A 25,591-nucleotide genomic window follows, 5' to 3' on the forward strand; every position below is an offset into this window, starting at 1 on the left:
GAGGATAGATATATTTTTCTGTAGAAGCTGCACTAGCACTCCCACTATGTATTGTTTTTGATGTACCTAATAGTGCCTTTGACCTATCTATGGTTAGTTGTTGAACACCAATAAGATTATCTTATTTCATCTACATGCTTTGTCTTTGAATGGAAGATTGAGTTCTTCACCAACTTCAAAATCTCTACTCCTTGATATTAACTTGGGCCTCAAGTTAGGGCTTCTTTGTATTTTTGCATAAATAAAGTTTTTCCCCTCATTTTTATAACCTTTTTATGTCTTATCTATCGAAACAACATAATTTTTTGGACAACTTTTCCTCCATAATTTGCAATTGTAGGTGCAATATACTTGGGTGTATAGATGCTGCCAATATTTTGCGGTTTTGGCTCACACTTATATTATTTGAGCTTTACTTGTATCATATTTTTACTATTATTTATAGATAAATTAGTGGTTTTGCAGTGGTAGTGCTGCTTTTGCATACAAGTACATTACATTCATCCTTGAAACTCAGTGCAACATATGTTAAGACCTATTTAATACCTTTAAAGCAACAGGAAAGTTGATAAACACATTATATGCAAAATACTCATCATTATAAAAAAGAATGAAATGAAGAAGCAATGCATATTAACCTTCAAGTCTGCACGTTCAAATTTAAGAAAATCTAATCTTTAGTTATTATCTATGAAACCGGATTCGCTGGAAATAGCCTGCGTGTCCGAATCCCACGAATCAGACACGATTCGTTGGGGATTCAAATCCCAGAATGGGACACGTACGAAGCCCGTATGTGTCCTGTTAGGACACAACATGTCCCGATTTTGGGATTTGAATCCCAAAAAAATGAAACCCACGGGCATAAAAAGGCAATGTTCTTTTAGTCTTTTACCATTTCTCTCTTTCAGTTTTGCATACATTGAGCTGTGGGCAAGGAGCTAAGGGTGTGGAGCGCTTGGCAAGGAGATTCAAGCACCAGGTAAGTTCATTTCATCTCTATTCTTTTGCATTTCTATTACAACAGTTTGTATATGATTTTTTTTTACAAATTTGTGCATGTTTTGTTTATTTTTTTTACAGTATTCGTTGCTCAATCAAGGGCAGGAGTTAGGGGGCAAAGGAAGGGGAAGAATGTCTCCATTGGAGATGGCCCTCCTCCCCCAATATCATCAGAGTCTGTTGCAAGTAATGTTGAGGGAAGAGGAGGACCTAAAGACAACATTGAGAAATATCCCTTGTGGAAATATGTCACAAGAGAGGATGGGACAAACATCAAGGGGAAGGGAGGAGGCAATGTGCAATGGAGATGCAACTTTTGCCACATTTCTTTCAAAAGCACATATTACCATGTGAAAGGCCATTTGTTGGCTTTACCAAGTTGTGGAATTGGAGCTTGTAAAGTTGTTCCTTTACAAAAGAGGAAAGAAATGGAAAAGGAGTTCATTGTTGGTGTGGAAAATGTGGTTGCAAAATCAAGAAAAACCAAGAATGAAGACCCCCTTCCATTTTTGAGGAAAGGCGCCACCAAATTTCCATTTGAGAGTTCTGTTGGGGGACAAGCAACAAAAAGAAGAGCAATTACACTTGGTCCAATGGACAAGATTTTTCAAAAAGAGAAACGAGAAGAGCTTGATCTCACCATTGCCTTCTTTTTCTATCAAAGCTTCATATCATTTAATGTTGCACGCTCACCTCTATTTATTGAGATGTGTCGAGCTCTAACTCACGGGTCTCCATCATGGTATGTGCCTCCTGGTTCAGAGAATCTTAGAATCACATTGTTGACGAAGGCAAAAAAAGAGGTGCAAAAAATGCGTGAGCCTATTAAAGCATCATGGCCAACATCTGGGGTTAGCATTGTTTCTGATGGATGGACAGATCTAGCACGATACCCAATCATCAATTTCATGGTGTCTTCCTTGAATGGTCCAGTTTTCTTGAAAGCAGTGGATACACTTGGAGAATACAAGGATGCACAATTTATGGGTGAGTTATTTATTAAAGTTATGGAAGATGTAGGTGTTGATTCTTGTGTGCAAATCATTTACAGATAATGCACCTGTTTGCAAGGCTGCTGGCATGATTGTGGAAGCTAAATATCCACAAGTCTTTTGGACACCTTGCATTGTCCATTCATTGAACTTAGCACTGAAATCCATTGCTTCTTATGTGCTTTGGATTGGTAACATTATTGAGGATGCACGACATATCCGTAACTTTGTGCAAAATCATACAAATGCCTTCACTATCTACAAGGAGTACATCAATCTATCATTGTTGAAGATTGTTGATACACGGTTTGCCTCTTCATTCATGATGCTGAAGAGGTTGAGGGAGGTCAAGACCGCTCTTGGGGCCGTGGTTATTTCTGAGTTTTGGTCTTTTTGGAGAAAGACAGATCAAGTAGCTTCTAAAAGAGTGAAGGACACAGTGCTAGATGATGCTTGGTGGGAGAGGGTAGATCTAATTATTCAGATCATGGACCCTATCATTTCTTTGCTTCGATTTGCAGATACAGACAAACCCATCCTAGGAGAGGTTTATGAGGGATGGGATTCCATGATTGAGTCTGTGAGGAGCATTATTCTACAGAGTGAGTGCCCCGAGTATGAGACATCACCAAAGGCCTTCTATGGTACTATACAGGATATTCTTGTCAGCAGATGGGACAAGAATTGCACACCTTTACATTGTTTGGCTCACTCATTGAACCCAAAATACCACAACCATGAGTAGCTGAATGGTGGACCTTCTCGCAGATTCCCTCCTTACATGGATGGTGAAATCTCACAGGGGAGGAAAGATGCATTCAGGCGGGTTTTCCAAGATAGAGCATCCCTTGATGAGTTGGAGGATGCCTTTCCAGAGTTTTCCACTGGCACTGGTCGATTTGCAGGATATGATGTGATTAGAGACAGGGGGGCTAAGAAGCCCTATTCTTGGTGGGCAAATCATGGGGCAACAAGCTCTCCTCTTCAGCAGTTAGCCATGAGGCTCCTCTCTCAGGTGACTTCGTCCTCTTGTTGCGAGAGGAATTGGAGCACATATGGGAATCTGTATAGTGTGAAGAAGAGCAGGCTTGAGCAGTCCAGGGTAGAGACAATGGTGTATGTGCACACCAACCTTCGTCTTATTTACAGGTAGAGGGAAGAGTGGTTAAGGGGAAAGACAAAGATGTGGGACGTCTTTCTTGATGATATGGGTCTAGATAGCAGTGTTGAGTTGGCATTGACCAACATGGATCTCAATGATCCAGTGCTAGAGCTTGTTAGATTTGATGACGGTGATATTTTTGAGGGGTCATCCTCCACACCAGCAGATGCAGAGGCGACTATGGATACAGGGGAGGAGGAGGATGTAGAGGAGAGCAGTGGTGACCATGATGATGAGGACATTGATGCTGATTCTGATGATGACTATGAGGATTGTTGACTCATGAGTCATGGGCTACCTATTGCCTTGAAGCTTGTATACGTGTATTTGTTTTATATTTTCTATTTCTATTTTCCATTGCGACATTGCCATTTCACTACTGATGTAACACATTTTGATTTGATGACTTAATGAGAAAACTACAGTGGTCAGTGTCTTTATCTTACTATCTTGTCACTGTAAGTTGTCTTTCATTTATGAATTATGATTTATCATTTTATGTGACATGTATTTGAATTTGGTATGTACTATGCATGCTAATTGCTATAATGTTACTATTACTAACTTACTTTGTAAATAGTAAAACTAACATCTAGATGATCTATGTTTGAAATCAATGAATTTCTATCATTAATGAGAATTTGTGTAAGAAGTATCTAATTTTTAATATATATATATTTTAATAAAATAATATATAACGAATCCTACGTGTCCTGTTCCGGGGGGTCAACGTGTCTGAATCCGACTCTCGAATCCCCATATCCTACGAATCTCGAATCCCTGTGTCACGTGACTTAGGTTATTATTGGTGTAATGCCATCATCAATGGTCAAACATGTCCAATGATCTTGGAACACATGACAAGATTGTATAGTATGGTCAACTTTACAAAAGAATTTGTTGGTCCCCCAAATATTACCTATGTGTTTGGCTTTGAGAATGACTAAATAAAAATCACAAAACACATCCTTCTGAAATAATGATATGTATCTTTTATCGCTGTGTGGACTTCTATAGATGTTTATCTTTATTTTGGAGCATATCTTCGATAGAGCTTAGTCATTCTTTAGAGGTGAGGTTTGGTGCCTTGTACATGTTTTTCTATTTTTTGGTTTGTGTTGGAATGCTTCCTTTTGATTATGAGTATCCACCCAAGCACAATCAAGGTGGATAGCTGGTGGCAGTCGTGATTAGGAGCTATGTCTATCTCCACACTTGTTGTGTTTGCATAATGATGGCATCCCACAAATGTCTAACATGTACCTCAACTGAATTGAACTCTGCTTATATTATACTCTATTATATTTATTAATAGTCCACTGAATGTGGATTAATGCGATGTTCTATATAGTTCAAGGTAGTTTCCATGCAAGTAGTAGTTTGCTGTGTTATTGATTCACAATTTTTATAGAGCAGTGTCATCACCTTAGTTTCCATATTCATGAGACCTTGAGGATATCCTCAACCTCCACTTGTGAGACCTTTGCAACGGTGTCCGTCCATAGCAGACAGTGATGACACCCTTTGTCCCATTCTTTTACATCTTAGCGGGGAGCAGCATCTTCTAGAAAACATATTATATCTAGATCATCTAGAACTTCCATGCTGTCCAATTCACAAGGACAGTCCTCCATTAAGGGCTTCTTCACTTCCACCTCGGATGGTAGGAGAGATTTCAGTACAAATTCAGAGTTTAGCAGCTCCTCCTCCTCCTCATCAGCAGGTGATGGCTCCTCCAGGGCTTGAGCACATACTCCAGGCGTCTATAGTCGAGGCATTTCTCTAGCGTTCTAAGAGGGATACTCTGTTAAATGTTTTTTGGGACGCCCAACTTTGTATCTATGATAGATTGTAGATTTTTGGTCTTTGACTTTAGAGGATAGATATGTTTTTCTTTAGGAGCTGCACTAGCACTCCCACTATGTATTGTTTTTGATGTACCTAATAGTGCCTTAGACATATCTATGGCAATGTATCAGAAATGGACCGCTCATCGAACTGGTAGACCCCCTGGACCGGGAACTGGTCAGAATTGGACCAAAACCGGTAAAAAAATCAGACCAAAAAACAGGTCAACCAAAAACACATAAAATATTCAAATTTTAAAGAAAAACATATAAATTCATGTGCATCCATATGAATCCAAACCATTTATACACAAATGAGTAAAAGTTCTCATTTATAATATTATATAGCATGTAAAGGTGCACATAACCAAAATAACACTGTGTGCAATCCATCTTTGAACCGAAAATACATTAACAAACAGGCCTAGATGGCTTCTAGCATCCAAAAAAATTCATGCTACAACAAATACCTACATATGATCAAAATATTTGCCTATATTGGTATCTTCGTCGTCAATATTACCCTCTAAGCATTAAAATAAGATAGAAAATGCTTACCATGTCAATTCAAGATTGAGTGATGGGTACATTTTTAATAGGATCATGATACAACAGTTCAACAATCAATGCCACTAAAATCAAGGTACATAGAGGGATTGGTGCTCTTGATTAAATGCTAGTTCTATACCGTCACACATGACAAAATCCAATGAAAACTTTGGAACCCCCGCAATCCTGAAATGCTATTAAGTTTGCTGGATTTTGAGTGGGATTTAAAATTCTACTTCCTCCCTATGAAATCCAATGAGATCGGAACCACTCTCAAACATCCTGAGTCATTTCATGGTAATGTTAAAATTTTCAGTAAATGAGAATGTTACTTTTGCTTTAATAATTTAACATTACCATGAATTGCACAGCAATAGTAGGGCCAAAGGCTTGAATATTAGGCATTTGGTCAAATACTAGGCTTCCCCAAACATAAATCATTACTTAAAATTTTTTTATGATCAAAGGGTCCTTGATAGCATTGTTCAATGAAAAAAGGACGGTTCAGTACCAAATCAGCCAAAAATAGTTTGGTTCACTGGTTCAAACCGTTTTTTTCCCTCCAACCGGTTGGACCAGCTAGTTCTGACCAGTTCTGATCACATTGATCTATGGTTAATTGTTGAACACCAATAAGATTATCTTGTTTTATCTACATGCTTTGTCTTTGAATCGAAAATTGAGTTCGTCACCAACTTTAAAATCTCTACTCCTCGATATTAACTTGGGCCTCATGTTAGGGTTTCTCTGTATTTTTGCATAAATAGAAGTTCTCTCCTCGTTTTTATAACTTTTTTGTGTCTTATCTATCTAAACAACATAATTTTTTGGATAGTTTTTCCTCCACAATTTGCAGTTGTGGGTGCAATATACTTGGGTGTATAGGTGTTGCTAATACTTTGCGCTTTTGGCTCACACTTCTGTTATTTGAGCTTTACTTGTATCATATTTTTACTATTATTTATAGATAAATTAGTGGTTTTGCAGTGGTAGTGCTGTTTTTGCATACAAGTACATTACATTCATCCTTGAAACTCGGTGCAACATATGTTAAGACCAATTTAATACCATTAAAGCAACAGGAAAGTTGATAAACACTTTATATGCAAAATTCTCATCATTATAAAAAAAATGAAATGAAGAAGCAATGAATATTAACATTGAAGTCTGCACATTTAAATTTAAGGAAATCGAAACTTCAGTTATTATTGGTGTAATGCCATCATCAATGGTCAAACATGTCCAATGATCTTGGAACATATGACAAGAGTGTATAGTATGGTTAACTTACAAAAGAATTAGTTGGTCCCCCAAATATTACCTATGTGTTTGGCTTTGAGAATGACTAAATAAAAATTACATAATACATTCTTCTGAAGTAAAGACACATCTTTTATCACTGTGTAAACTTCTATAGATGTTTATCTTTATTTTGGAGCATATCTTTGATATAGCTGTCATTCTTTGGAGGTGATGTTTGGCGCCTTGTAGATGATTTACTATTTGTTGGTTTGTGTTGGAATGCTTCCTTTTGATTATGAGTGTCCACACAAGCATAATCAAGGTTGATAGCTGGTGGCAGTCGGGATTAGGAACTATGTCTATCTCCACAGTCATTGTACTTTCATAATGATGGCATCCCACAAATGTCTAACATGTACCTCTGGGGAATTGAACTCTGCTGGGGATAATATGACCATCCCTGGTTTAACAACTTGTAGTGATGTCCTTGTTGATACCTTGTACATGGTTATATTATACTCTATTATATTTATTAATAGTCCACTGAATGTGGATTAACGTGATATTCTATATAGTTCAAGGTGGTTGCCATGCAAGTAATAACTCGCTCTGTTATTGATTCACAATTTTTATTGTGTTTACAAGATTAGGAGAGGATAGTAGTACTAGGATCTACTTAAAAGGAGCAAAACACAAGATATGTATTGCCCACAATAGAAAAATACCCAAAGGTATGTAATGGTTGAAAATGCCAAGGATCAAGCAAACATTGTGAAGCTTATTTGAGACTACTTTATTTGACTCTCCCTCCTTAAACACTCTTCCAATATTCTCTTTTGTGGTGTGCCATTACTCCAAATAATATTATATAGAAATTCCACTATCTAGTTTCTGGTTTCTTAAATTGCAAAATCCACTTATGCATTTGGGATGCATGCTCTTATTATTCATTAGTTTTAATTGGTTAATATTAAGATTTTAAGAAACTAACATTTTAACATTGGTGCACATTATTGGGCAGATCAAGGGCGTGTCTTTGCAACTGGTTTGAATGATTATGGGCAACTAGGAATACCTTTTGACACAGGACATACTCAGGTATATGCTTGTCCATTTTAATGTTAGGTCTTTCATCTATTTGTTTGTTTACATCATAGAATTGTTTTGGTTAAAACACCCTAGTGAAGTGGTGGGATTCTGCAAACTACACTGTTCCACTAAGTGGTATTGTTGTTTGCATTTATCTTTTGAGTGACCCACCACTACTTGTACTAGAATGTGTAGCAACAATTGGTACTCTCTCTTTGACAAAGCATATATAATCCTTGAAACTTCCTCCCATGTTTGGGTAGAGGCATCCCTCGAGAGCTAAAACATTTAGTAGAGGATTCAAACAAGGTTGTCTATTTATACCACTGATAGTATAAGATATTGTTGGTAATTGACATGAGATATATGGATCAGATAACACTCCTCACAATGTTCAATAAAACTTGAATGTAGAATATATCCATATTCAATGATATTCAACACGAATGTTTATAATGGATATAAGACCCCTTTATTTAGAATAATGGGGTAAAAATTTAAAATATGTGACCACTTAGGTCTAGGGTCACACAGTAATAATATATATTTATGACTTTAGTTAGATTAATGAACACTACATAGACCCAAAGTTGATTGTATCTATTAACACTAACATTCCCCCTTAAGTTTGACCTGGGGTCAAGGAAGGGACATTACAGTTACCCTACCTTAATGACAACTTCCTTCACCCAAGGTAAAGTACAAAATTTGACAAATTTGGCTATTGTCAAGGATTTTGTGACGATGTTTGTAATTTGGTCCTTAGTGCGACAATATTCCAGATGAATGATTTGATCCTCGACCAATTGTTGAATACAATGTTGATGAACCTCAATGTGTTTGGCCTTTGCACGGTACACTAGATGGCAAAAACATTGAATGGTATCATGATTATCACATCGAAGTGAAGTTGGCTGCTTTCGACAAAGCCTAGGTTCTCATCCATTAACGCTTGAATCCATGCTGCCTCATGTGTAGGTGTGACAACAACTTTATGTTTGGCCTTAATGGAAGAGAGGGAAAGTGTAGGTGACTTCTTACTTGCCCAAGCAACAATACCCAAGCTAAGAAAATAAGCATAACCAGAAGTAGACTTGTGCTTATCCCAATCTCTAGACTAATTCAAGTTGGTGGAGATAACCAAGGTAGCCTTACCCATATAAGAGTATTTAATGCCAAATTGATACATACCCTTAGCATATTCAAGGATTTTCTTCATTGCTAGGCAATGGATTTCCTTCAACCCCTACACATTAGGGGAACCTTGAGGTAAAAAATGGGCCAAAAAAATGTACAATTAAAATCAACTTTTAAAGAACCAATATGATTCAAGACGATCATATCAACCATAAGGGTAAATATTTTTGGAGGGAAAGGAACAAAACTACTTTTTTAATCATATTTTCAACTTATCTCTTTATAGGTCTACTCAAATTTAAGTGCAGACACACAAATACATTATACCCTGCAGGCCTCCATACTCCCAGTAGGGATTCACAATCAAGTGTGGTTGTTGTCACAGTGTCACAGATCCCTCTAACCAAAAGATTGAACACCACACTATAAGATGGGAAAACCTTACTTTTCTTGAGCACTAGGTGGTTGAAGCTCCAAAACAACCAAAGTTTCAGAACTTTACTATTGCACAAATCTCAGAAAACCAATCCTTTGCCATTTTATCTTTCCCATCTGCTGCTATATATGTGGATCTTCATTAATGGTTCAAGCACCAGTCATTGGAAATACGCCAAAGCTATCTTTAGCATGTGTACATACCTTTTTACTAGAATTAGCCCAAGTCTTACAATTTACTTCCTTAACTGTTGAATGTCCTTCTTGTAAAGAGCTTGTGAATTTAAATTCTTTAAGGTTTCTCCAAGAGCACCAGAATCATAATCCTCGCACAGGGGAAGCTCCAAGTACTATATCTATAGAATCTTGTCCACACCCTAAATGTGCAGATATTTCATTCCCACATGACCATGTGCGTATGATTCATTCCTTACCATCATTAGAAAATCAAGATCCCAGACTGAAAGAAATGTTTAGTCGAATGAGAGCACCTGGCACACCCCGATATAGCCTAGGTTACATTGAACAAGCTGATCAAGTCATACCATCTTCCAAGTTCCAGAATAAGGTACCAAATGATTGCAAGAAACCTTCAAAACCAAAAATGTACAAATTTTTCTCATTAATGAAGGGTTGCAAAAAATATCAAGTAGATCCAGAATGGATGAAGAAGATGATTAACTGGGATCTCTTTACGCATCCTAATGCATCAAAATTTAATATCAGTACTTTAGTGATAGTCACAGAAAAACAAAATCTTTCCCAACAATGGAAAGATTATATGCAGAAAAATGGTTGCTGGATTTCATTCTATGAATGGAAACAAATCCTAGAAGTCCTTAATGTTAAGATGATGAGTGGGAGTGGAAAATCTATAAACATCAACGGAAGAGTTTAGATGGCTCTAAGATTGAATATGCTTCAATTTTTCCACCTTTCGAAGGTATCATGCTTGAAGAAAACAGAAAGCAAGGTAAGGCTGTTCCTTTAGTGCTTAAAAATGAATCTGCCGTAGCTGGTACAGACCATAGATTACAAACCATCAGTGAACAGATCAATTGGACTAACACTGCACTAAAAGGTATGGCTGTACATGTTTTTGTTTCAATTGATTATTCTCGTAGAGGACATGTAGAAGATGTCCAAGCCACTGTAAATAACCTCCAGTTTTCTCTACCCCAAATCCAAGATGAGACTAAGGGAGTCAAACAACTTGCCTTAAGTCTAATAGAGAAAATTAAAGAACAACTTGAAGAATTAGAAGAAGGATTGGGAAAAGCTTTATGGCAAACTAATGAAAAAATATCAGAGATTACAGAAAAACTAGATTAATGCTGGATGACTAAGTCTGATAAATCTATCCCTCTGACCTATCTGACTAGTCACCTTATCTCTCAGATTGAGCCCCCAAAGATTGTCAAAAATTTTCCTCATCTCTTTCCAGAAGAAAAGCCATAATCTTCTTAGAAAACAGAATCCTCTGAAAACGAGGAATCTCTGTCACAAGTTCTTCCGATCCATGAACCTCTGCCTTCACATATGTCCAGACCACCAACCCACATTTTTTTCCCATGTATTTCTAGTTTATGTTGTCATGGGTCTCTCAAAAGTATGTGGAGTAATGTTCCATGGGGACGAGTGCTTGTGGGTGTCCCCCCTAAATTTTTTCTAAAAACAATATTTTATTAGTGGGGAAGCCTAATATTCAACTCTAGGGCCCTCCTAATGCTATGTAATTAATGGTAATGTTAAATTCTTAACATGAAAGTGATGTTCTCCTTTATTTTTCATTCTCATCCTTTTACTTAAATTTTGAACATTACCATTAATTATTGTAGGATGTTTGAAAGTGGTTCTAAACTTCTAACTGTTGAAGAATGTAACTAGTGTTGGTTTTCATAATTGTACTTGAGTCACGATGTAATATATTTGTAAAAAGAAATCTTTATTATTATTAATTTGACTTATTAAAGCATGGATTTCATGCTTGGGTCAATAGTCATAGGTCAAGCCTCCATTGTAGGCTTTTAGGATTTATGTTTAGGTCAAAGTCAAATTTATTATGTAAAAATCCCTTCTTGGGTTCGTGGTGTCAAAGATAAAAATCTATTTTGTCATGTCAAAAGCCTCCTCCATCAAGTCACCTTCCATGTCGGCCTCTAGACTGATCCTCTACAAGTCGGCTTCACAAATTACTAATGGTGGCTCATTTACAGTTAGAAACAACTATAAATACTCGTGTGCACTCGAATGAATAGAGAGATGAAGCATCATGTTTAGATAGATATCAAAGATAGCAAAGAAGGAGAATTCAGATCATTTGCAAGGTCGAAGATTTGGGTTATTATAGGGCCGAGGTACTAAGCTATTATAGGACCGAATCAAGACACTATTTCAGGACTGAAGCAAGACATAACTACAGGGCCGAAGCGTAGCACCGAACCCTATCAAGACTATAGGATCTAAGCTTGGCATAGTCACAGGATCGAATTGAGGCATCATAGTATTGAAGGACCAAAGATATCACATCTTTGAGGAATGAAGTATAGGACTGAGGAACTGAAGCATGATGTGTCACTTAGGAATAAGGTTGACTTGATGAATGGAAGGAGTCTTTGGTCTAGGGTCTTGGTCATCTCAACTTATTTTGAATTTACTGAAGGAAGAGCTCCTGACTGGGTTTTCCCCTTGTTAGGTGTTTTGGCCCTGCCTGTGTGCCTATCTCTGGTGTCCTACTTTGTGATCTTCTTGTTTGGCATTTGTCATGATGATGGAATGAACTCTAATATAATAAAGAACTAAATAACATCACAAGAACTTGTTAGTAAGAGAAATCAAGCTAAAAGGAAATCTAATCATTCTGCCCTAGATTTCTCAACATGGTTTTAGAGCGTGGTTCGCTTATATAAGGGCAAGAAGAAGGTCATTAAAACCTTCAAGGCATCAAAGAAAAACATGAATCTCTAAGACAGTGTTGTGGGGGAGCGCCCCCTCGATCCCGCTCCCAATCCATGCTCCGGGCGGGAGCGACTCGGGAGCACGCTCCCGGATTTTTTTTTTTTTGCTCCCTCCCAAATGTCGGATCGAACCTGGGAGCGTCGCTCCCATCGCTCCCGGAGCAATTTTTATAGCCCGGGAGCGGTCGGGGAGCGATCGCTCCTGACCGCTCCCAAGCTATAAAAAATGCTCCTGGCGGCCAAAAAATGGGTGGAAAATTTCGCTCGGAAAAGAAAAAGGTTCCGCTGGAAAAAAACGCTCGGTTAGGAAAAAAGGGAGGGAAGGGAGGGAGGGACGGAATATAAATAAACCCTCCCTCCAATGAATTCATTACTTTACAATTTGTGAGTGAGAGTGAGAGTGAGAGCAAGAGGGAGTAAGAGAGAGTGAGGAGCAAGAGAGATTGAGGGGCAAGAGAGAGCAAGTGAGAGTGAGAGCAAGGAGCCAGGAGCAAGGAGAGAGAGTGTAAATGGGAATGGGAGAGGGAGTGTATAAACCCTATCTTACTCAATACAAAACCCTAGCTTTTAGTCTAGGGTGAAATTTAAAATCTTTGAAACTGAAATCCCTAACTTGTAATTACACTCATGTACTCTTGTTAGTACTTGTCAATAATTGTTGTAAGGATAGGGAGCTCTTTCACAAGCAGCTTCCACCTCTTCTCAAAATATTAATATTATCTTTGTTACTTACATTTTTCTTGAAGAAACTAAGTTTGCAGGTATATAACCAAATTCAGAGGAAATATTCAAAGAGAGTCTTAGAAGGAGTCTTGTTAAAGGAACCCTTCAACTAAAATCCCACATGGTTTGTAAAGGAAGAATCTCAAGGTATGTATAAAGACTTGTAGTAAATCCTTTTAAAGGTATGGTCATTTTAAAATTTATTTATATCACTAACTTTCTCATGTTTAGGTCTCTTGAATCTTAAAGATTCTTGTTAGGGTGATTAATTTAGATTGAATCTATCCTCATTATTTTACCATTCTTGTGGAACCCTAAAAAGGTTCACTATAAAACCATAACCTAAGGGTATGTCAATATTTATGGAAACCTTAGTCCTTTAGGGTTTGTTGTTAATGTCTATATTATGTCTTGAGACCCTAGATCTTTAGGGTTTGGTAAATTAAGGTTTATGAGCAAAAGCCCTATAATATCTATAGTAAGATCCTAGGAATGAAACCCTAGGTGTATATTCCTCCGATTGAAACCCTAGCCTGGAGAAAAATTATTGTTTGTCTGACTTTGATGTATTGGTGTTTGTGTCCTGGGTTCACCTAGTAGGTATGCATATTGATATGAGATGCTAGTACTTGATAATGTGATCCTAGATATGTATATGCATTCATGCTCATGTTTTAGTTTATGAATTCTAGGTATGTAGCAAAGCCCTAGTAGAAATTGATATTCTAGGAGATGATGATGTTTAGTTTTGATGATAAAATCTAGGGTTTGCAACTAACCCTAGTAGAAGTATGACATGTAAAAGCATATTGTTGATGTAAAGCACAATGATTGGATCGTTATTTGATTGAAATCTAAGGCTTTGTATCTCGAAGATGAAGTCTAGGATTTGTGACAAAACCTTAGCAAGAAGTTGAAGTCTAGTATGTAAAGAGATGTAACTTTTGCTGATTATGAACCTATATAGGTTTAGGTGTTTAATGTCTAAGGCCAAAATGCTTCCATATGATTATGATATAGTTAACTTCATGCTTATGTATGTTCGTACTTGCTATTAAAAGTTTTGCAGGGACATAATCTTCAAGATGTAGAAGATGTTCGTAAGTAAAGATGACTTGATGATATTGATAAACATGATGAAGGAAGTTATGTGAATGATGATCAAGATAACCTTGATACTGTAAGAAGGAATGGAAGCCATGAAAGGTTCTCCGATGTATTAAAAGAAGGAAGTGGTTGATCTCCCTATGTTAAGAGGGAGCCTGGATAGAAGAAAGGGTATACCCCCCCAGTTAAGAGGGAGGGCATATTATGATAGTGAATACTTTGAAGTAAGCAAAATTACTATCGATAAATGTCATGAAGTTGCAAACAAAAGACTTGAGAAAGATCTGAAGATGTATTTGACGTTATTGAAGAAATGAAAGAAGAAGAAAACTTCCAACAAATTGTATATAACATGATGATGAAAGTAGCATCCAAAAGATTGAGGACCCCGAAGATTTGTGTTTACTTGTAAGTTGTATGTATATTTGAAAGTTTATTATTGATTGGGGTTTGTGTTTGTACAGGTAAATTTCTCCATAAAAAGGTTGAACACTGTGGAAGCATTCTTGGACAAATGGATATATTTGGCTTAGTTTATAGGAGAGATGAAGCATAAAATGGCAGATGCTTGGGAGGACATCTGGCCAGCCTATGTGTTGATGTCTAGATCTCGAAGAGGGAGGGTGGCGTTGGTCATGGAGCTCCGACCTTGGATATGCACCTAGATCCCTGGGTTGATGGTTAGGTAGTAAGATTGATGGTACCTAGAGCGGCTGAAAACTTGAGTCCATCTTAGTCCCACCCAGATAGAATACCCTGGTTAGGTATCTAGTCCGTAGCACTGAGTGTGCTGAACTCTTCATGGTTCATTTCATTTTGAGATCTTCCATGTACTCTATATGTATGTAATTATGAATACCTCCCTAGTTAAGAGGGAGTGTTGAAGAATGTAACTAGTGTCGGTCTTCATAATTGTACTTGAGTCATGATGTAATATATTTGTCAAAATAAATCTTTATTATTATTAATTTGACTTATTAAAGCATGGATTTCATGCTTGGGTCAATAGTCATAGGTCAAGCCTCCATTGTAGGCTTTTAGGATTTTTGTTTAAGTCAAAGTCAAATTTATTATGTAAAAATCCCTTCTTGGGTTCATGGTGTCAAAGATAAAAATCTATTTGTCATGTCAAAAGCCTCCTCCATCAAGTCACCTTGCAAGTCGGCCTCCAGACTGATCCTCTACAAGTCGACTTCACAAATTACTCATGTCGGCTCATTTACAATCAGAAACAACTATAAATACCCATGTGCACTCGACTGAACAGAGAGATGAAGTATCAAGTCGGATAGATAACAAAGACAACGGAGAAGGAGGATTTAGATCATTTGCAAGGTCGAAGATTTGGGTTATTATAGGGCCGAGGTACTAAGCTATTATAGGACTGAATCAAGACATTATTTCAGGACTGAAGCATGACATAACTACAAGACCGAAGCATAGCACCGAAGCCTGTCAAGGCTATAGGAACTGAGCTCAGCATAATCATAGGAACAAACTGAGGCATCAAAATATTGAAGGACCAAAGGTATCACATCTTTCAGGAATGAAGTACAACACTGAGGAAATGAAGCATGATGCATCACTTAGGAACAAGGTTGACTTGATGGATGGAAGGAGTCTTTGGTCTAGGGTCTTGGTCATCTCAACTTATTTTGAATCTACTAAAGGAGGAGTTCTTGACTGAGTTTTCCCGTTGTTAAGGGTTTTGGCCCTGGTTGTGTGCCTATGTCTAGTGTCCTACTTTGTGATCTTCTTGTTTGGCATTTGTCTTGATGATGGAATGGACTCTAACATAATAAAGAAGAACTAAGTAATATCACAAGAACTTGTCAAAGTAAGAGAAATCAAGCTTAAAGGAAAACTAATCATTCTTCCCTAGATTTCTCAACACTAACCTCATTGGATTTTATATGGATAAAGTAGAATTTTAGATCCCACTTAAATTCTAGTAGGCTTAACAATTTTCAGGATTTCAGGATTGGGGGGATTGCAATGTTTCCAATGGATTCTATCATGTATGAGGGCATGGAACTAGCATTTAATCAAGACAACATGGCCTCTATGTACCTTGATTTTAGTGGCATTGATTGTTGAACTCCTTTTTCATGACCCTGGTAAAAATGTATACATCACTCAAACAAAATGTTGATTTGACATTTTGCTCTTTTTCTATCTTATTTTAATGCTTAGATGGTGATATTGATGTAATATTCCTAACATAAATATTAAGTGAATAACAAAAACATGCACTATAACAACAACTAGGAAATTCAACACATACACAGGAAATCAAAACACAAGAGGAAATGCACCAAAACTCTGAGCCATTTTATTTATTTTGAGCAGAATGGAGTACAATGAGTATGGAAATAGGAACCTGGGCTTGCTACAACAAGCTAGGTGAAACCTAGGTTGGAATTGTGATGCCCAAGTACTGGAATGACTCCACCAAAAACCTTTGTGTTGACCCAATAAATCATTGCCACTGTTGTTGTAGGTGAACTAAGATTTTGACCCTCAAATCTACTCCAAGAATTCTACAAAACTAAATGTAGGTTCTCCACACTAGCTCTAATAAAACCCATAAATTTCTCACGTAATCAAGTGGTGGAAATGGTCCCGGGATAAATTGTGCCATCTTCCAACAATTTCTCCTGCTAAATGGAACTAAGAATTTTGCCCTCAGAAGTGGTTAGAAAATTTTGTAAAATTGGTCCTAGCCTCCTGTCACCAAACCCACAAAAACCCAGAAAGGGTTTGGGCTGAATCCACCGACCCCTGGTGACCCCCAACAAGGGTAAATTACCCAATTTGGCTAGAAAACATCCCACATAATGGAATTGCTGTGGGATGCCCAAAATATGACACTAAAAGCCTCTCAAACATAGTTGCAGGAAGCGCCCCCCCCGGTTCCAAGGCTCGAAGCGCGTCCCGTGCGGATGCATCCAGGAAGTGTCCACGGAAGCGCGCTTCCAAAATTCGGAAGCACGCTTCTGCCTGTTTTGGACACTTCCGCCTATTTTGGACCCTTCCGCTTGTTTTGGACGCTTTCGCTTGTTTTGGAGGCGGAAACGCTTCCGCCTGTTTGGGATGTTTGTTTTGAGTATAAATGCAAAAAAATATAAATATATATATAGCAAACGCCTGTTTGGGATGTTTGTTTTGAGTATATATGCAAAAAAATATAAATATATAATATATATATATATATATATATATATATATATATATATATATATATATATATATATATAGCAGACGCTTCACTTCCTAGATTTTTGGAAATGACACTTCCGCGTCCCCGCTTCCAAAAAACGTCCCTGCTTCGTCCCCGCTTCGTGCAACATTGCTCCCAAAGTCCCGTAAAGATCCCCTCTAGAAAATGCCTGATTTCTCCAACCCAAATTTCCTTGAAAATTGTTAGGATATTCCGACACATAGGAAATAGTTAAGTATAACTTGATCTAGTGTAGAGTTAGGTAAAGTGTGTTTATTTACTATGTACTTTTTGTAACTTACAATCCGATAGTCTCGATATGTTCTAGACATGAAGTGATCCGACGGTTCATTCTCTTCTCGGTATTACTGACACTTGATCCCTGGATTAACACCCGATTGGTCCATGATCTCTATTTAAAGAGCATGGAGGGTCATTTGTAAGGTGACTGTTCATGAGAGAAGCTTATGTAAATTTTCTTTCTTTTTATTAATAAATTTCCTGAAGTGGCCGCGTTGGCTCAGGTCGTGCACTGTTTCCCTCTTTGAGGGTTTTAACTTTTAACCACGTCAAGAATACTGGTGTATTGATCTGTGATCTGTTTGTGAGTTGTGTGCTTTGGTGTTCTATCTGAGGAACTTACCTTGTAAATTCCTACATGGTATCAGAGCTATTTGAGGGCCGCATCCGTTGATGATCCAAATCTGAAGCGGTACAGCTGCATCTGATTGTCGTTTCCTAGATCTACTGTTTCTGACTGCTTTCGGGCCGAGAGGACTGCTCTATTGTGTTAGGAGCATTTGTTCCAGTGAGGAACCCCTTTCGTTTCACACGAAAAGGTTTTCAGTAGGCCTAACTACGTCATTTTTAAGTTTTGGAGGTATACATTTTTTATTTGCAGTTATAGTTATTCATCTCTCTATTTATTTTGGTTTATTTAGCTTTGTGCTTTTTATTACCCGATCCATACCTTTCATTTCTACGTATGCTCTTTGCCCCGCAACTCTATGCGATCTGGGTAAATCAGAAACAGAAAGGAAGGGCTTTTCTCATGGGTATGCTCTTTTCCACAGCGCCTTAGTGTGATCTCGGAAAATCAGAAGCATTGAGGAAAATATTTAGTTTCTGACGAAAGCTAATTTCAAGCCATAAGGTTTGGTTTTTTTGCATGTCTGTGTTGGGTTGTATGGTTTTTTGTTTTGTAGGCAAAAATGTTTTTTTCAAGTAAGCATGCACTCCAAAGCTTCAGTGACTAAAAAAAACCCCTTCCTCCTGGGATATGTTCCTTGAAGACAACGATGAAGGTGTCTATAAATCATTGGTCTTGCCAACATTGTGCTCTGATCTTGTAGAGAGATAAAGCCGTTAGTCAAAGCCTTGGCTACGTGACAATGTTGGATGATATGATGCTATATAGATGGGTTACCAATCCGACTTTTGTTACGAGAATTCTTCAGATTGAGAATGTCCAAGTACCTTGTATGGATCATGAATATCTCCCTAGTTAAGAGGGAGTGTTGAAATATGCAACTAAGTTCGGTCTTCGTAATGAAATATGTAATCATGATTTTATGAGAAAAATAAATTTATTATTGTTGATCTTGAGGCATGGGTTTCATGCTTAAGAAGAATTTATTTTATAGGTCAAGTTCCCATTGAGAGCTTCTAGGGCTTATGTGTCATTATCATGTTTGAAAGACCCATTTGGGGCATGTTGCATATTATAAAGAAATTTTATTTGAGTCAAATAAAGTCAAAAGACCCTCCAAGACCTTGTGAAAGGAGCAATCATCAAGTCAGCCTCACGAAGCAACAAGTCGGGTTGGGGACAGCTATAAGTCGGCCTAATGAATGGGACAAAATGGCTATATAAAGAAGTCTAGTCGACCTCCTTTAGGGGCAAGTATCACACATGAGAAACTCGACTAAGAGCTCTGAAATTAGCGAAGGAAAGAGTGTCACAAACAAAGAAGAAAAGGCATATTTTCAGGACTGTTTTTGGGCTAAAATCTTCACACGTGCAGACTGTGGCTAGGACATCATCTACAACAAGGAGATCAAGTTAATGTCATTCTAAAGAAGTCGAGATCAGTGTCAAGATAGTCCATATCAAAGACCGAAGTCATTGCAGGTATGAAGGCTTAAAGGATAAGTTTGACTTGAGTTGACATTGTGAGAAGAAACTTCTATAAGAAAGAAATTGGACTTGGTCTTGGAGGTGTCTTTGACTAGAAGTCTTTGTCAAGGGTCTAGGTCTTGGAATTCGTCAATTGAAGATTCTATAAGAAGAATATTTCTCGTGGGTTTTCCTCTAAAGATTGGAGAGGTTTTGGCCCTGGCTGATCACCTATATCTTGTGTCTTTTGTCTCATTTGTTCATTATGTTTTGTTAGTTGTTTGATGAAGAGAACACAATATTAATCAAGCTAAGGAAGAACCTAATTAAGAAAAGTAAAAAGTCTTCACAAGCTGTTATCATTGAAATAGAAATCTCCTACACTTGCTGTCCCTAGATTTCTCAACAGAGCTACTATGATCTTCATTTGTTTGGCTTCATGGTGTTATAGTATGCTTGGCATTCGTCCCTTGCTATCACTCTATTGACATTCTTCTTAGGGTGATTTACTATGGTCTAACATAGATTGATGGTTGTGAGGTGAACACCCTTGTTCATGTTAAGGGTTTGTAAACATATAATGGCGTGTTATGATATAGTGTGATGTCTCCTCTAATTAAAATTAATAAGCAACCTCACTATTTTTGCAATTTTAGCTAGATGGACTTATTTTTGGCTTTGAGACTTAGGAAAAGTGGATAGAACGGGGCCACCTCAATTTTGGAAGAAGGTAAAGGACACAAAATTGGGAGAAAGGGAAGATCATGGAACTAGTGGAATGTGGGGGCCACTCCATGTGGAATACACATCCCCTTGGAAATTTGACTTGGAAGGAAAAGGAAGGAAGAGGAGATTCGATGGGTGGAGCCCACAAGGAGAGAGGGAGTTGGAAATTATAAATAGGAGATGGAGCTCTCATTTTGGGACTTTTTGATCATTTGACAATTGAACCTTTAGTTTGTTTGTGCTGTTTAGCCAAAGTTAATAGTGTGTTGTTCAGCACAAGAAATTTCCAAGTGGGAATCTCACCCTACCTTCAGTGGACCTTGAGTGCCATCCTTAGGAGGAAATTCTTATATCATTGGAGGATTGTTCCGAAAAGTATTGCGGGTGATCACGGTGGTTTTCTGGGGTAGATTGGGCATTGAGGCAGAATTCACACCCCTTTAGAGGAGCAACTACAATGCAGATCTTTTGACGGGTTTTTGAAGGGAGCCCTTGCTCATATTTTGCAGGTGAATTGGAGTGAGAACCAAGACCAACTCTGTGGGAAGTTTGCAGAGACAACACTTTCTTTCGAGGGCCTATGCAGGCCTGCGCAAAAGGCCTCTCTGGGCAAATTCGTAGGAGCTAGGGAGTAGAGTTTTTGGGCAAAAGAAGACAGGGGTTTTTTTGGGAGGATTTTGTGGGAGTTTGGGCATACATTTGTTGGTGCTTTTCGAGCGGATTGAGGGGCTTTAACAACATTTCTCCAGCTGTGCGTACAATCAGTGTCACTGGATAATTCACACTTTTTGGTGGGTCTTAGGGTGGCTGTTCGGGTGTACAAATCCTTTCTGGGTTTTGGTGGATATATGGTGGGGAGGCTACAACTAAATTTATAGTCTTTTGAGCACTCTTGGAGGGTCAAATACCTATTCCTTTTCAGCCAACAATAGCAAAATTTACTGGGCTGGTGCAAGACTTGGGGAGAGTAGTTTCTAGCCAGTGGGTAGTACCATTTCCACTCGGGACTTGACTAGCTTGCTATAGCAAGCTCAGGTCCCTCTTCTCCATTTATGTGTACCTTGTTTTCTTAGTTAATAAAATGGCTCAACTCTTGGTACAATTTTTGGTGCAATTTGTTATTATGCTAGTGTGTTAGTTTTATGGTTGCATGTTTATGCTTTATTTGCTGTTATCACTTAATATTTCCCACTAGGAATATTACATATAGACTACACCCTCCATGTGGAGCACTCCCCTCTTTCACATAATTTTATGCACTACTGTTTGATGTAGGGGCCTACCATGGATAACCCTGGCAATGTGGGATGTTTTCACACTTGTCATATTAGGCATATTGGTCGATGATGATACATGGCTTATTTGAATTCTTCCTTCAATCTAGCATTTGCGCACAAGTTGAGGGATGATCTTATGTTACTGGTTGATGGGGGGTTGCTGTCTTTCTCCATGAAATCAGCTGGGAATTGATGACATTCCATGTTGGCTTCATGTATTTGGTGCTTTGTTTCATGGATCCACCTTCTTAGCACTTGATTAGAGAATGCTTCAATGCCCACCTTTCCTGGAGCCTTATTGCACTCTCATCTATATCATGGTTGAGGACATCCACCTTCAGATATGCCACAAGTCTCTCGAGGAGGTTATTCGTAGTTTCATGACCTATTTTGAGGAGATGTCCATCTTAAAGGTTGCTTGCATTCATGGTTGAGGACATTCCATATTGGAGGAGATTTAATGCACATTTATTCATGATTGAGAGGATGTCTCACCTTAGAGAGCCACATGTGCCACCTTATGAGCGTTTTCACTTGGCATTTGCATCGTTTAAGGAGGATGTTTTAGCTTGGAGAGCTACACATCCACTATTATCCTCCATTTTTTGATATGAAATGTTTCACAGGTCAATTTCTTTGCTATTCAGCTAATTCCCTAAATTCCTTGAGCTTTTCAAAGACATGACCTTTATTTTCTCAAGAAGTATACCTAAGTATACTTGGAAAAGTCACCAGTGAAGGTCAATATATACCTTGCACCAGCTAGTGATGGTTTGTTCAGGGAGCACGTGTCAATATGTACCAGTGTTCCACAGGGACGCATCCCCCAAAGTGGGGGTGTGCTCCCTACATTTTGTTGAAAAATTGGGTAGCTATGCTTGGTATATTCATTATCAAATGATGGAGACAATTCATATTTTCAACTTTGACCAAGTCGGCCTCAAGAAGGTCAAGTCGGCCCCACATGTGAAAAGGAACCTCCTCAACCACATACAAATATGACTTCATTGGAGCTCATTTTGGCATCTCATCACAATAATTTGATTTGAAAATTGCAGAGGTTCATCCACACGTGCGAAGGAGTCAAGGAAACATTTCAGACCAGTGTTGACCAACTTCTTTCTATCTGTTTGACTTGCATTGACTTGGGCCAGTTTACTTTTTCTTTTACCGAACTCTTTGATTGTCTTGGAGGCCGAGCATTTTAGGAAGACTTTGACTTTGTTTGATTGCATACTTATCTCTGTTCTGGGCATGTTGATGCGAAGGAGTCAAGGAGACATTTCAGACCAGTGTTGACCAACTTCTTTCTATCTGTTTGACTTGCATTGACTTGGGCTAGTTTACTTCTACTCTTACCAAACTCTTTGATTGTCTTGGAGGCCAAGCATTTTAGGAAGACTTTGACCCTATTTGATTGCATACTTATCTCTGTTCTGGGCATGTTGATCGTAGATTGACTGTTAAGAAATCTAGGGCGTAGGGTTAGAAGATTTCTCTTTGATGATAATAGCTTGTGAATGCTTTTTACTTATTTAGATTAGCTTCTTTTCATTAGTTAGATTATTATCAAACAACTGCCATAGCATAAACAATAAAGATATAAGAGACACAGAATGTAGGCGATCAGCTAGGGCCAAAACCTCTCCAACTTGAGAGGAAAATCCAAAACGAATTCTTCTTCTTATAGAGGCTTCAATTGACGAATACCAAGACCATGATCAAGACCCTTGACACATCGACCTCTCCAAGACCAAGTCACAAGCCTTCTTTTCTTCCTCTAGTCAACGATGGTCAACCTTCTTCCTTCTTCTACTAGCTCGGCTATCCTTCAGATTTCGGTCCCTTAGATCAGACCTGCAATCCTCGGCCCTATTTCAGAAACCCTAGCATGAGAGATTGACCAACTTCTGAACCTTAATTTTCTTCATTTGGATGGTATGACTTCTTGTTGTAATTCGACTTGTAATCTTGCCTAATTTTTCTCCTTGACTCGACCTCTTGAACAGCAACAAGACCTTCGACCTTTTCTGCAGTAGATGATACTTCCTTCCTTTGCATGTGTGGAGATATTATCCCTAAAACTGACCCAAAGCAACTCGGCTTCTAGTTCTTCCTTCGCTTGGATGGAGGCTCCTCTTATGTGATTCTCGCACTTCTTCTCTCACTTTAGACCTTGACCGAAATTTTGTCCTTGAGTGAGGTCGAGCTGCCCTATATATAGTGTTTTGTCCATCACAAATAAGCCGACTTGAACTGGTGCCTAGGCAAACTTGTCTTTTCTGGAATCATCTTATTCCTTCTTGTAGGCTGACTGTTGAAGTTTCTAAGTTTACTTAGTTTAGAAACCCTTCATGCACTTTTTCTGATTTATTCCTACCTACTTATTAATTTTCCTTTAACAAGTTATTTACAAAGTAAATACTGAAAATAAACTCCAGTGCATGCTCAACATATTACAGATCAACAACGAAGAAATAAGAACAAACACATCACATGACACCATTATTTTTGGACCAATGTCCCTGGAAAAACCCAATGGAGGAAAACTGGTGCAGTGATCTGAGGGTTTTCTTATTAAGCAATATCAGAGTACAATCTGGGTGCCGAAACTGGCCTACCCAACAGAGAATTTCTTTAGCAGCTATACCTCACAATATGAGAGAAATCTCCTCGCTGAAACCCCGGAAAATCCTTTCGGCAGCTCCTCAGCACAAAACCGCTCCTGCAACCCCGGCGTCTGCCCAATCTGGACTGCGTCAGCCCCTCTCTGTCTCACGCTGGCCCTGCATCAGCCTTTCTAGGTCTGTGTCAGCCCCAGGAGGCCCTGCGTCAGCTCTGGGAGCCTTTGCGTCGGCTGTGCTGGCCCCTTTGGTGCTCTGCACAACACTTGGCTGCCTTTACATGGCCCTATAGTAGCCCTTGCTGGCTTTGTGTCACTCTCCTTGGCTGCTGCGCTGCTCTCTCGGCACACTCACTGCCTTCTTTGTTTCTCTGTACTCAATGCCTGTTAGTTGCTCTCCCGATCATTGATTCTACCTCTCTTAGCAAACCCCGCTCTAGAGAATAGAATGACTGATCGCTTTGGTGTACTCTCCAAGTGATCCTCAAGCCTCCTCTTACACTTTTCCTGTTGACATCTCAACGACCGAGATTAAGTCCCTAATAAACGACTAAGATTAGATCTGGCTTGATCCATGTCATTTGGACCATTCTAACACAGATTCATATTAATACACATTAATATTTTATTTTTCCTAAGTTTAGACTTAGGGATTCCATTAAAAATATCAATTATTTTAAAATCTCCTGATCTGTTTAGAATCTGCCCAAACCCTTTCTGGGTATTGAAGATCTCATGTGCCCCAACCTCTCCACCAAATTTCGTGGCTAGAGCACATCCGATGCTAACCCAAATCAACACCGGCTTCAAGGGGAGGTTGTGACAAGGTCTTGGAGGGTTTGTAACACAAATGACTTCTCTTTTACAATTTGTAACATGCCCAAATGGGTCTTCATTACATGACATTGAATCAATAGACTTTATGACTTGATGACCAAACCTAATAGCTCTCAATGGGAGTTTTAACTAAAAATAAAATTCCTTGATCATGAAACCCATGATTCAAGTATTACAAAAATAATTTGTCATGTCCCTTCTCAAATACATTTGTAACAGGGTGTTGGTACACAATTTTGCACAATTTTGGCTAAGGAAGAGAACCCATCATTTTCGACTTAGGGACCTAGGAGGAAATTTGACTTTACTTGGTTGCTAGTGGAATGTAGGGGCCACCCGCATGGGAGTTTGAATTGGCCCATTCGAATAGCTTGGAGGGAAAGTCGAATAGGTGTGGAGGGGCCCACATGAAGCTAGGGAGGCCCAAGGAGTTATAAGGAGGGAGTAACTCTCATTTTGGATTCATTCTTACAACTTGCAATCAAAATTACTTGATTGTTCGCTTCGCTGTTTAGCTGAGTCAACTGGCTGTTTAGCCATGAATCTCTCA

At 38.5% G+C, this 25,591-nt stretch overlaps 1 protein-coding gene across 3 annotated transcripts in view; it reads left to right on the forward strand.

Annotated features, from left to right (window-relative positions):
* RUG1 (Regulator of chromosome condensation (RCC1) family protein) overlaps positions 1 to 25,591 on the forward strand; it is a 509,474-nt gene that overhangs the window by 61,654 nt on the left and 422,229 nt on the right. For all 3 annotated transcript variants that reach the window (XM_089373312.1, XM_089373313.1, XM_089373314.1), the window contains exon 2: positions 7,816 to 7,892. In XM_089373312.1, the coding sequence (XP_089229438.1) occupies positions 7,816 to 7,892 (77 nt within the window). The remainder of the gene's footprint in view (positions 1 to 7,815; positions 7,893 to 25,591) is intronic.

The sequence above is a fragment of the Pinus tabuliformis genome, chromosome 8, assembly GCF_031772625.1.
Source record: "Pinus tabuliformis cultivar Carrire ecotype Pingquan chromosome 8, CPIR1, whole genome shotgun sequence".
Classification (NCBI taxonomy): Eukaryota; Viridiplantae; Streptophyta; class Pinopsida; order Pinales; family Pinaceae; genus Pinus; species Pinus tabuliformis.